The sequence below is a fragment of the Natator depressus genome, chromosome 1 (assembly GCF_965152275.1).
Source record: "Natator depressus isolate rNatDep1 chromosome 1, rNatDep2.hap1, whole genome shotgun sequence".
Classification (NCBI taxonomy): domain Eukaryota; kingdom Metazoa; phylum Chordata; order Testudines; family Cheloniidae; genus Natator; species Natator depressus.
In genome coordinates, this window is record NC_134234.1 from 6,445,024 (window position 1) to 6,459,075 (window position 14,052).

The following is a 14,052-nucleotide window of genomic DNA, read 5'->3' on the forward strand; positions in this document are numbered from 1 at the left end:
TAAAGTTAGTGAAATGTGCCAACGTACCTAGACGGGGAGCCGCTGACACCAGAGGTCTTCACCCTAAATGATAAGGAGCCATTGAAGAGCTTACATGGGCAGGAGGCAGAATCTGTTCATCTAGGCAGGGAACTGTGTTTATGAAGCATGCTTGCACATTCCCTTGGGGGCCACTTGGCCATCAGGGAACCTCAGTTGCTTGGCTTAGTGTGCACCAGCTTTAACCTCATCATGGCCAATGGCAAAGTGCAGGAGGTCAAATCACAGGGAATGTGTGGTGATGCTACAGAACTGGACTGCAGAGAAAGCCCAACTGCAGGCTCTGTTCTGGGCATCTGGGCTTGTCATCACGGTTCATATGATTCCGATTTGTCACATGGCTACCTCCGGGTGTGGTGAGTGGTAACGATGATGCTCTCACAACTGTGATATTGCTGAAATAAAAGAAATAATAATAATAATTAATAATATAGGACAAGATTTCTCCTCGGCAACCCTCTTTCCTACATTACAAACCCAGGGTGCAGGTCAATAAAGGTAGATTATTGGGGGGAGGGATAGCTCAGTGGTTTGAGCTTTGGCCTGCTAAACCCAGCGTTGTGAGTTCAATCCTTGAGGGGAACATGTAGGGATATGGGGCAAAAATTGGGGATTGGTCCTGTTTTGAGCAGGAGATTGGACTAGATGACCTCCTGAGGTCCCTTGCAACCCTGATATTCTATGATTCTATGATTCCACAAAGCTCCGTACATGGAAATTTCCATCGGATCATTCCAGGAGTCAAGGTCCCTTCCCTTCTCCCTGAGGAATGAACGTTGGGACCCCGGTTCTAGGGGTCCCCAATGATGTGCATAGATCTCAGTGATCCACTGGTAGCTAGGCCCACTCTCCCACAATCTCTGGGCCTTCATAATTGCTTTAGGACCCTCCCCAGTTCCCTGATAGCACAGGTTCATCAGAGATGTGCCACCAGGGCCTGTCAAAGTAGCCACTGACCACAGGATCTACTGCAGGGGTGTTGTACAGTGTGGAGGGGGCTGCAGAGAGATAGGAGGGCTGGTCAGAGTAGCTGATGAACACAATACCCCAGCCCTAGCCTGGGCAGGAGATTTTCACCTTTCCATACACAGAGTCCAGCCATAGATTCAGTCAGTGCAAACTTTGTTTATGTTGTGAGGAAGCAGCAGATGAAAAGCCTCCAATTGCTGTTGTGGAGCCAAGAAGTTGCAGCTGGGCAATATCAGGGCAGCTGAGCATACAGAGAAAATGATCCATTTTCTATGAAAACTCACCCTAAAATATGGATGAAAAGGAAACATTTCAGTTTTATGTCAGAAATTTAAATGCGAGGAAAATCTCTCTTGTTACCTAGCCCAGATCTAGCCTCTGTCAGCACTAGACCCCATCAGCATCCCACACCGAACAGCCCCTAGACATTGGCTAGGGTGGTTTTGCCACCTCTGTAAGACTGGCAGCCCCTGGAATAGCCGGTCTGTAGCAGCCCATCAATCAGAGGAACGATTTAAGAACATAAGAATGGCCTTATTGGGTAATACCAATGGCCCATCTCGCCCAGTGTCCTGTCTTCTGACAGTGATTAGTGCCGATAGTTCAGGGGGAACTAACAGATGAGTGCAATTATGAATTGATCCATTCTTTGTCTGTGCTCCCAGCTACTGCCTATGAGGTTTAGAGACACCCGGAGCATGGAGCTTCATCCCTGATTATCTTGGCTAATAGCTACTGATGGACATATCCTCAGTCAACTTATCTAGTTCTGTATTTGACCAAATATTCTTTTGGCTTCAGAACAGCCCCTGGCAATGAGACGACAGCCCTCCAACCTGAAGCAAATACTCACCAGCAACAACATACCACACAACAGAACCACTAACCCAGGAACCTATTCTTGCAACAAAGCCCGTTGCCAACTGTGCCCACATATCTATTCAGGGGACACCATCACAGGGCCTAATCACATCAGTCACACTATCAGAGGCTCGTTCACCTGCACATCCACCAACGTGATATATGTCATCACGTGCCAGCAATGCCCCTCTGCCATGTACATTGGTCAAACTGGACAGTCTCTACGTAAAAGAATAAATGGACACAAATCAGATGTCAAGAAGTATAACATTCATAAACCAGTCTGAGAACACTTCAATCTCCTGGTCACGCGATTACAGACATGAAAGTTGTGATATTACAACAGAAAAACTTCAAAACCAGACTCCAGTGAGAGACTTTTGAATTGGAATTCATTTGCAAATTGGATACTATTAACTTCGGCTTGAATAGAGACTGGGAGTGGCTAAGTCATTATACAAGGTAACCTATTTCCCCTTGTTTTTTACTACACCCCCCCCCTTCAGACATTCTTAATAAACCCTGGATTTGTGCTGGAAATGGCCCACCTTGATTATCGTACACATTGTAAGGAGAGTGATCACTTTACCAGCAGGAGAGTGGGGTGGGGGGAGAGAAAACCTTTTGTAGTGGTAAACACCCATTTTTTCATGGTTTGTGTGTATAAAAAGATCTCCTGTACTTTCCACAGTATGCATCCGATGAAGTGAGCTGTAGCTCACGAAAGCTTATGCTCAAATAAATTGGTTAGTCTCTAAGGTGCCACAAGTACTCCTTTTCTTTTTATTATATCCCTGTTTAGTCTTCTCTTTTTCCAAATGGAAATGTTCCAGGCTTTTTAATGTAACATCATATAGAAGCTGTTCCATACCCCTTAACATTTTTGTCACCTTTCTCTGTACTTTTTCCAATTCTAATATATCTTTTTTGAGATGGGATGAACAGAACTGCACAAAGTATTCAAGGTGTGGGTATACCATGGATTTATATAGAGGCATCACAATATTTTCTGTCTTATCATCTATCCTTTTCCTTACAATTTTCAACATGAGCAGTGGGTGGAGTCCTCTGGCCCCACTCCTTCTGCCCCACCCCCACAGCTGAAATGTCATCCCCACCCCCCAATCCCAGAGAATCCCAGAGCTTTCACAGACCCCATGGCAGACCCCACATGTTGGAGGCTCCCCGGGCTGGGCAGAGTCCCCTCAACCATGCTGACCCTACTTTCTTGAGACCCCAAGTTGCCCCAGGGGAGGTGCTTGTCTCTTCCCAAAGAACCTCAGCTTTTAATATGCCGAGTTCAGGTTCCAGGATAGCTGAGGAGGTGGTTGTGAAACTGCCCCTGATATTAATCATAGTTGTATGCTGATGATATGATTATGAAATAGTTATATGCTTCTTGTACAAAAATGTCTTGTGAGGTTCCTATGGAAAAAAATATGGTTTCCAGAATATGATGATCCTATTTATATCCTTGTATAATTTTTGCATCTGAAGTTATGAATATTGAGTATGTATCTGTATTTCAAATGTCATTACACCTGAGTGACACCCACTAGGCAAAATACTTATGGTCCAGACATCTGGTTGAGAAGGGCCTATTCCTAGTAATGGGACATTAGGGGAAACAACAGTCTGGAGGAGAAGTTTATACGCCATCTGGTGAACCTTCAGGAGAAACCTCAGGACTGTTTATGGATAACGCCTGCTATGACACTGCAGCACATGCAAGGGCATGGAACCAGACCACAGGACACTTAACTCCATTTATATTTTTCTGCTATATAATATGGGGAGTGACAGCATCTCTTGGCCTCACTCCTGGGGGAAGTGCTAGTCCTAGGCTAAAGGGATTTCTCGTCTGCATATGGAAACTTGGTGAACTGGTTGTATCATCAGGCAGGGTGAGAAATTATTAATTCATATCCAATCTATCTAGCATGTTAGCCTTAGTTAGCATTTTTGTTTATTTGCTAGGTAATCTGCTTTGAGTGTATTTCTATCACTTTTAATCACTTAAAATCCATCTTTTTGTAGTTAATAAACCTGTTTTATGCTTTAACTTTACCAGTGTGTTTTGAGTAAAGTGTCTGGGGAAGATCTCAGCTCTGTGTAAAATGGCTGTTGCATATCTTTCCCACATCAAGGGGAAAGTGACCTATATTAATGAGCTTATGCTGTACAGACACTTCTGCAGTGCAAGATGGTATAAATTTGGGTTTATACTCCAAAAAGTGTGCAAGGCTGGGGAGCTGGGAAATTGGCTGTTGTCTCCTGCCTGCCTTTGAGTGGCTTAGGTAAAGCACTCAGGAGGCTCAGTTGGGTGTGCGGTGCCACCTGCTGTCATGTTGGGTGATAGCAGGGCTTGTGGAGGCTGACTGTGTCACCAGCAAAGCAGTATAAGATTGGCCTGCCCAACTGGAGGGTTAAAGGGCAGAGTGGTTCCCACAGCTCCCAGACTCCTCCCCAGGGGTAATAGCCTGTCACAGCAGTATGTGTTACTCATCTTCTTGGTTTCATTAGTAATCTCCATGGAATGCAGCAAGATTACTGAAGAATCTGAGTAGCACATATTGCCTCCTCAACTACCCTGGAACCTGCATGGCACATAAATAATAAAAAGTTCCCTGTGCAAACCCTGCAACTGCTGGGCAGTGGCCACAGCTGCACCAGGGGAGGCTTAGCCTGTCTTGGCCTATTGCATTCACAAGCTATGGTTCCCAACAGTTTTGATTACGTTTTTCCAATGTGTCTAATTTTGCATTAATCAACACTGAATTTCATCTGCCATTTTGTTGCCCAATCTCCAAGTTTTGTGAGATCCCTTTGTAATTCTTCACAGTCTGCTTTGCACTTAAATATATTTAATAATTTTACATCATCTTCAATTTTTTCCACCTCATCGCTTATCCCTTTTCCCAGTTCATTTAGGAATATGTGGAACAGCACTGATTCCACTCCAGACTGCAGGATGACCCCACGATTTACCTCTCTCCATTCTGAAAACTGACCATTCACTCCTACCCTTTATTTCCTATCTTTTAACCAGTTACTTATCCAGGAGAGATCCTTCCTTCTTTTCCCATGACTGCTTATGTTTCTTAAGGCCTTTGATGAGAGATCTTGTTGAAGTTTTTCTGAAAGTCCAAATACACTATATCATCTGGATCACCCTTGCTCACATATATGTTGACCTGCTTAAAGAATTCTAACAGATTGGTGAGGCATGATTTCCCTTTGCAAAAGACATGTTGACTGTTCCACAGCAAATAATGTGTCTGATAATTCTGTTCTTTACTATAATTTAAATCAATTTGCCTCATACTAAAGTTAGGATTTCAGGCCTATAATTGCTGGGATCACCTCTGGAGTCTTTTTTTAAAAATCAGCATGATATGAGCTATTTGTCAGTCACCTGGTACAAAGCCTGATATAAGTGATAGGTTAGATATCACAGTTTGTTGTTCTGAAATTTGATATTAGAGTTCCTTCAGATCTATTGGGTGAATGTCATATGGGCCTGGTGACTTTTAATGTTTAGTTTATCAGATTGTTCTAAAATCTCTGTGATTGGTTGTTCCCCACATCTGGATGCCAGTGGAATCACTGAACTCCGTATCCATTCAGCTTGGCGGGCCTCTCTGCAATGCTCTTCTGGTGACACAACCATCCTCTCCAGGCCCTGTTATCATCCAACATGACCGCAGTTGGCGTCGCACAACCAACTGAGCTACCTGAGTGCTTTACCTAAGCCACTCAAGGACAAACAGGAGAAAACAGCCAATTTCCCATATCCCCAGCCTTGCACCCTTGCTGAATTATGAACCCAGAATTATGCCATCTTGTACTGCAAAGGGATCTGCACAATGCATGCTCATTAATATATGTCACTTTCCCCTCATGTGGGAAAGATATTGAAGAAACTTTATTGACAGAGCTGAGATTTTCCAAGACACTTCCCTCAAAACACACTGGTTATGATAAAACATAAACTTTATTAACTAGAGAAATAGAGAATTTTAGTGATAAGTGATAGCAAGAAGATCCAAGCAGATTACTTAGAAAATAAACAAAAATGCAAACTAAGCCTAAAATACTAGATAGACTGGATAGACTTTGGACTCAGACTGCTTTCTCCCAGCCAGACATCTAAGATGAGGCCGCCATGGCCATTGCTCCATTTCTTGTCAGTTAGACCTATTCAGCTTCAAGGGCTCGCAAACACAGGTCCCGTGACTGTGCTGAAGCTCCCAGCATAACTGTGACACTCCAACACTCCCCTCAGAAATCCACTACCTACCCCTCACTGTCACTCCTGAGCACCCCCACATCTGCCACAGACACCGAGGTGCTGGAGTCTCAGGGCTTCCCAGAAGCCAGCTGTCACAGGAGGCTGTGGTAAGAGGTCTTTTATAGACAAACGTCAGAGGTGTTGCTCTGTGGAACCCTGACATAGCCCTGAATTTAGGGTCTCAGAGCTTCTGAGCACCTTGAATGTCTTTATCCTCTCACCACTGCTGTGAGGCAGGGCAGGGCTATTATCCACCTGTGCAGAGACTCACAGAGTGCCAAGAGCTTGCCCACAGTCACACACAGCAAGGGAATCAAACCCAGTTGTTTTGAGTTGCAGAGCAGTGCCAGACCACGGGGCCAGCCTTCCAGCTATGTGAGTGGTGAGAGGCCTGGCTCAGTTCTCTGCTGCACCAGCAGAGCACCCCCTGATCTGCAGACAGTGGGGATGGCCAGGAGCCTGTTATCAGGGCTGTCCTTAGGCATACACTGCATATGCGGCTGCATAGGGCACCCAAAAATTTGGGGCACCCCGGATCTTAGTGTCCCCGTCCACCCCGCTTCTTCCTATCTCTGTTCTGACCCTTCCTGCAGGTTCCCACAGCTAGCTGCTGCTGCCTGGTGACTCTTAGTTCAGAGGGGATCTAGTAACTTAAAAGTGAAAAGATCTTCCAGCCTGCTGGACCTATTAGCACAACATTGAAAGGGTTAAGAGCCATTCAAGTGGTAATGAAGCCATTTAAAGGGCATTTGCCAACGCCTAGGTACATACTGTCAGTTTCTGAATTTACTGATGTGAACAGGTTTCAGAGTAACAGCCGTGTTAGTCTGTATTCGCAAAAAGAAAAGGAGTACTTGTAGCACCTTAGAGACTAACCAATTTATTTGAGCATGAGCTTTCATGAGCTACAGCTCACTTCATCGGATGCATACTGTGGAAACTGCAGAAGACATTATATACACAGAGACCATGAAACAATACCTCCTCCCACCCCACTCTCCTGCTGGTAATAGCTTATCTAAAGTGATCATCAAGTTGGCCATTTCCAGCACAAATCCAGGTTTTCTCACCCTCCCCCCCCCCACAAACTCACTCTCCTGCTGGTAATAGCCCATCCAAAGTGACCATTCTCTTCACAATGTGTATGATAATCAAGGTGGGCCATTTCCTGCACAAATCCAGGTTCTCTCACCCCCTCACCCCCCTCCAAAAATCACACACACAAATTCACTCTCCTGCTGGTAATAGCCTATCCAAAGTGACCACTCTCCTTACAATGTGCATGAAAATCAAGGTGGGCCATTTCTAGCACAAATACAGGTTTTCTCACCCCCCCCCCTTTTCCCAAAAAACACACACACACAAACTCACTCTCCTGCTAGTAATAGCTTATCCAAAGTGACCACTCTCCTTACAATGTGTATGAAAATCAAGGTGGGCCATTTCCAGCACAAATACAGGTTTTCTCACCCCCCCCCCCCACACACAAACTCACTCTCCTGCTGGCAATAGCTCATCCAAACTGACCACTCTCCCCACAATGTGCATGACAATCAAGGTGGGCCATTTCCAGCATAAATCCAAGTTTAACCAGAACGTCTGAGGCGGGGGGGGAGGTAGGAAAAAACAAGGGGAAATAGGCTTCCTTGCATAATGACTTAGCCACTCCCAGTCTCTATTTAAGCCTAAATTAATAGTATCCAATTTGCAAATGAATTCCAATTTAGCAGTTTCTCCCTGGAGTCTGGATTTGAAGTTTTTTTGTTGTAAGATAGCGACCTTCATGTCTGTGATTGCGTGACCAGAGAGATTGAAGTGTTCTCCGACTGGTTTATGAATGTTATAATTCTTGACATCTGATTTGTGTCCATTTATTCTTTTACATAGAGACTGTCCAGTTTGACCAATGTACATGGCAGAGGGGCATTGCTGGCACATGATGGTATATATCACATTCGTGGATGTGCAGGTGAACGAGCCTCTGATAGTGTGGCTGATGTTATTAGGCCCTGTGATGGTGTCCTCTGAATAGATATGTGGGCACAGTTGGCAACGGGCTTTGTTGCAAGGATAGGTTCCTGGGTTAGTGGTTCTGTTGTGTGGTATGTGGTTGTTGGTGAGTATTTGCTTCAGGTTGGGGGGCTGTCTGTAGGCAAGGACTGGCCTGTCTCCCAAGATTTGTGAGAGTGTTGGGTCATCCTTCAGGATAGGTTGTAGATCCTTAATAATGCGTTGGAGGGGTTTTAGTTGGCGGCTGAAGGTGACGGCTAGTGGCGTTCTGTTATTTTCTTTGTTAGGCCTGTCCTGTAGTAGGTGACTTCTGGGAACTCTTCTGGCTCTATCAATCTGTTTCTTCACTTCCGCAGGTGGGTACTGTAGTTGTAAGAATGCTTGATAGAGATCTTGTAGGTGTTTGTCTCTGTCTGAGGGGTTGGAGCAAATGCGGTTGTATCGCAGAGCTTGGCTGTAGACGATGGATCGTGTGCTGTGGTCAGGGTGAAAGCTGGAGGCATGTAGGTAGGAATAGCGGTCAGTAGGTTTCCGGTATAGGGTGGTGTTTATGTGACCATTGTTTATTAGCACTGTAGTGTCCAGGAAGTGGATCTCTTGTGTGCACTGGACCAGGCTGCAACCTCAGCACTAGCTTTTTTCACGGCCTTTTCCTTTGTTATGCCTAAAATCTTTGGAAACATATTTTTTTAAAGTTGGTGAAATTTCATAAACATGTCTATTGTTATGGAGATCACACAAAGTAAATGAGTGTTCCCTTTTTCTAAAAGCAATGAACATTGTTATAAACACACTAAACCTCTGTGACTGATTAATTTAAAAGAATGTCTTTGTTTCAAGGAGTTAAATATGTAGTAATCTGGAATGATTACTTTTTGAAGGCTTAAGATTACATTTAAAATATAAAATCAGCTAATAAATACTGATTAAGAAAATGTAAAACAGAGAAGAGCTACATCATGTATTCCATAATATTTAATGTTGTATTCAGCAGGACAGCTGACTTGCCCTTACTACAAAGTTTTGGCAAATAAATCTCTGACAAACTTCAGGGTATATCAAAATACCTGTGACTGACATTTTTTATTCCTAAATTTAGTGCTTTTAATTAGGTACCTTCTGCGTGTCCAGTCTTCACCTTCTGGCATGCAGTGGAAAACGTGCTCCATTTTCTTTTGAGAAAAAGCCACTCTTCTGCAATTTCTTTCTAATGTCATTTGCTTCATTTGGGTTCAGGCATTTGCCTGGAAGTGGGTGATTAGGGAGGGGGAGGGAAGAGAGGAGGGAGACAGTGGGGAGGGGCTGGGCCTGGGCAGAGTGGGGGGCGGGACCTGGGGCAGAGTGGGGGTGGAGTATGGGAGGGGCCACAGGCACAAGAGGTGGGCCTTAGGATCTATGGAGCCCTAGGCAGTATTATTATACTGGTTCCCCTACGCCCGAAGGCAGCCTGGTCTCACAGCCTGGGGGCCGGGGGAAGGGATAAGGCAGCAAGGGTACCGAGCCACCCGGCCTGCCTCATGGCGGCAAAGAGTCACAGTTCCCCACAGAGACCCCCGTACCCTCTCCTTCATGCAGAATGCGCCACACTGGCACCTTCGGCGCTGTGAATACGGCCCCGCCTGAGGACACTGCAGCGCGCCCTGGGTGTGTGGGAGCCGACCCGCTCTTACCTGCTGTCATGGGCAGTGGGTGAAGCTGCCGCGTGGGGAGGCTCGCTCCCCAGCCGACCGTGCCTGTTACAGGGGTTTGATTCACTGGCCTGTTCTTCCCCTGCCTCAGCAGACTTTAGAGCAGCCTGGGGGCTGGGCTGATCTATGCCCTGTGGTAACGGCTTGCAAGAGCACAGCCCACTCTGGCCAAGACCTTCTGGACAGGGGCCGCCCCAGAGTGCCCCTTGGGGCCTGAGATAGCATAGCAGGCCCTCTGTCCTTCCCTCTAAGGTCCTTGCAATGACTTACTCTCAGCCTGGGATACTTAAAACAAGAGCCCCCTTTGTGGGGTCACATTAATTCAGTCATCTCCAAAACACAGGCTCTCCTACTGTCCAACCCGATCCTACTCCTTTACTCAGGAACGCCCCCACCTCCTCCTTACTGGGGTCAGTCTTGTTTCAGGCTTGCTGAAGCCTCACTGGCTTCTCCCCAGTTGGCACCCATGATATCTTAGTCCCTTTCCCTGGGACTGAGCGAGGGCAGCTGTCTGTCCCCTGCTGGTGTGGCCCATGTTTCGAGAGAGGATGCAGCCTGCCTGCCCTCCTAAGGCTCCTCCTCTTTCACATGGAGTGCAGGGAGCCATGCCCTGCCCTAAAAGGCCCTTGTCCCAGGCCCTTAAAAAACAACAGTAGCCTGGGATTTCCCAAAGCACTAACTATTCCCAGGGACCATCTTCCTGTCTCGCACCAGCTGGCTCTACAAAGCTTCTCTCAGCTCTAAAAGTCACAGGAATCTTAAAGGGCCACACCCTGGATATTAGGAAAAACTTTTTCACGAGGAGGGTGGTGAAGCACTGGAATGGGTTCCCTAGGGATGTGGTGGAATCTCCTTCCTTAGAGGTTTTTAAGGTCAAGCTTGACAAAGCCCTGGCTGGGATGATTTAGTTGGGGATTGGTCCTGCTTTGAGCAGGGGGTTGGACTAGATGACCTCCTGAGGTCCCTTCCAACCCTGATATTCTAGGATTCTAGGGGTTCACTGACCCCCCTAATCTCTCCAACAACAAAAAGGGGACACTCCCCCACACATCACCTCTAATGGCCACTGAACTGGGAGGCAGAATCCTAAAATGCAGAATTCAAGTCCCAGTGTGGGCTGAAAGACACCGGTATAGCATTTGTCCCGAATTCCCTCCAATTCCGATCCACACCTGCTCATGGGCAGAGCAACCCTTTTCAATGTTGGGGGGCTGATGTCCTTAGCCCCCAGTCGCTATGATGGCCCACCCTGCTCCTCTTTCCCCCAAGGCCACATCCCCTGAACAGCACAGGTGGAGGGTCTGGGGTTCCCCAGAGTGGCACTTGCTCCCTGGGCTTCTTTTACCCTGTCCTCGCTCTGACATCCAGCCTGGTCAGTGGGCCGGGGTTGGGGAACAGAAGGAGCAGGAGGTGGGAGTTCAGGGGGAGGAAGTGGGCCGGGGTGAAGCCATGGAGGGGGCAGGGCTCCTGCATGTGTCTTGCTTTTTTCTTTTGAAAAGGTGCTCATCTGACACTGAATGGGCTGGACTGGGACAGGAGATCGCTGTGACTCTTTTGGGGAGCTGAGGACCTTTTCTACCCCATTGCATTGCTGGGGCAGGAGAAACAGAAGGGAGGGGAATATGGGCTTGAGTGTCTTGCCAGGACTCCTGTGTGTCAGACTCTCACTCACACAGACAGCTCTGCTCTGCTTCCATGTGGAGTGGGCTCAGCAGATGTGCGGAGTGCAGAGCCACCAATGGTGGTGACGGGAGCGGGAGCTGCCTGAATGGCTTCTCTTGAGGCACTTGCATAATGATGTCTCTGGCACAACTCAGTCACAAGCACCTGGCTGAGGGCGTGGGGGAAGCATGGGTGTTCGTGCCCCTGGAATAGCCTCTGTCCACAGCTGCTGCCTCCCCCATGGATCACAGAGCACCCAAAGTGCTGAGGATGGGCCAAACCTGTGACCGCAGAACAGCCCTGCAGCTTTTTTCATGGCCCCTGGATGTTTAACCAGAGACAGGACAGTGACAGGCCAGGTATAACAGGAAACCGCATCCATGGCCCTTGTCTTTATTGAGAGTATTGACAGGATTTCTGAGGCTGGAGCAGCCACCGATATAGCTCTTTCTGCACCAACATCCTACCTGTCCCCTGGGTCTCCACGAACACAGTCACTCTACAAATGCTGCTGCCTGCCCTGGTCTCCTTCCCCCAGTGCTCTGTCCTCCCTCACCAGTGGGTGGAGACAACCGCTATACCATTGCTTCAGGCCTTAGACCCCATCTGACCCTGACTGTGCAGAGTGGAGATCAGTAGCTCATGTCATCACAGATATAAGGGTCCAGGATGGAATAAGTCACCGTGTCTTGTGTTTCTTGTTTCCTATGACACCAGCGCTTGAGCTGGGTGATAAACTGACCCTTCACTTCACAAACACCCTGATTATCCTCGAACGAAGGTGTTTGCTTTTCACGCTGTACACGACTGGGTTCATCAGAGGAGGAACCAGCAGGTAGACATAGCCCAGGACAATCTGAAGCAAGGGAGAAGAGCTCTTCCCAAATCTGTGCATCAAAGTCAGGCTGATCTCAGGTGTGTAGAAGAGCAGAACAGCACAGAAGTGGGAGACGCAGGTGTTCAGGGCCCCAAGGAACTCTTTGTGGGATGTGATGCTCAGCACTGTTTTGAGGATCATCACATAAGAGAGGAAGATGAGCAGTGAGTCCAACCCCTCTGTTATGATTGTAATAATCAAGCCATAGATGTTGTTAACTGTGATGTCTGCACATGCCAGTGTCATGACCTCCATGTGCAGGCAGAAGGAATGGGAGAGGACATTGGCTCGACAGTATCGGAACCATTTCAGGATAATGGGGAGTGGGAGTATCACGGCCACCCCTCTTAGAACACACACCAGTCCCATTTTGGCTATTCTCGGTGGAGTTAAGATGGAGGCATATCTCAGTGGGTTACTGATTGCAACAAAACGGTCAAATGCCATCAACAAGAGCACGGAGGATTCAATGAATGTAAATGAGTGGATGAAGAACAGCTGGGCAAGACAGGCATTGAGGCTGATCTCCCTTGAGTTAAACAAAAATACACCCAATATTGTTGGTATGCTGGCTATCAATAAGCCTAGGTCTGTGACAGCCAACATGGAAAGGAACATGTACATTGGCTCATGAAGGCTTAGATCTGTTTTTATGATGAACAGAATGAGTGAATTTCCTACTATCGAAATAGCATACGTTAAGCAGAAGGTGATAGAGATCCAGAGATGGATGTCTCCCTGCCCAGGTATCCCAGTGAGAAGGAACACTTCGTAGTTGAATTTGGTGTCATTCACAGCTGACATAATGTACTGGGAAGGTCTGAGGCGTTTTGAGCTTTTCTTCCTGAAAGAAAAAAGAATAGGAGATTAGATGACTAGACGATATTTAACAAGATATAATTCTGCTCTCATACTCCTAGAAGGTCAAGAAAGATGAGCAAAAGCATAGTCTTGGATTTACACCACTGATAGGAGGATAAGCATTGCCAGACTGGATCAGACCTGTAGTCCATCTAGCCGAGTATCCAGTGGCCAGTTCCAAATGCTTCAGAGAAAAATGGAAGAAGCCCTACAATAGACAGCTAAGAGATAACCTGCTCCCAGGGAAAGTTTCCCCTGACACCCACTAGTTAGACATATTTTGCAATGTAAATCAGGAACATTTATAGCCCTTCCAAGAAACTAAAAAAAAAAAAATCCTCACTTCTGTAGTTGACTTTTCTGGTCATCCATATAAACTTCCAGTCCCTCTTTCAATCCTGCTAAGCTCTTGGCCCTGTTGATGTCTTGTGGCTGGGAGTTCCACAGCCTACTTGAACACTGTGTGATTTTACAGTTGTGACCTTCCCACAGACATCCTTTCTTGCCCCCCACTTCTGAGTGTGGCCCATTGTATCATGACAGGTGTATAGACACATGGCAAGCGTATGGTGAAAACCATCATTGTATTTATCTGTCCTACATTGAAGCTATTTATAAACGTATTTCATTGCCGAAAGAAAGAAAGAAAGAAAGAAAGAAAGAAAGAAAGAAAGAAAGAAAGAAAGAAAGAAAGAAAGAAAGAAAGTCTCTGGGTAAGGATAAAAGGGGTAAAAAACAAGGGTGATGTTATGGTTGGGGTCTACTACAGACCACCTAACCAGGAAGAAGAGGTG

At 46.6% G+C, this 14,052-nt stretch overlaps 1 protein-coding gene across 1 annotated transcript; it reads right to left on the bottom strand.

Moving 5' to 3' along the window:
* Nucleotides 1-12,265: 12,265 nt before the first annotated feature.
* LOC141980524 (olfactory receptor 51G2-like) lies at nt 12,266-13,201 on the bottom strand. Its single transcript, XM_074941820.1, has one exon. The coding sequence runs from the start codon at nt 13,199-13,201 to the stop codon at nt 12,266-12,268; it is 936 nt and encodes a 311-aa protein (XP_074797921.1).
* Between the last annotated feature and the right edge of the window lie 851 nt (nt 13,202-14,052).

Coding starts and splice junctions, on each gene's coding strand:
- LOC141980524 (XM_074941820.1), bottom strand. CDS start 13,201: ATGTCAGCTGTGAATGACACCAAATTCAACTACGAAGTGTTCCTTCTC.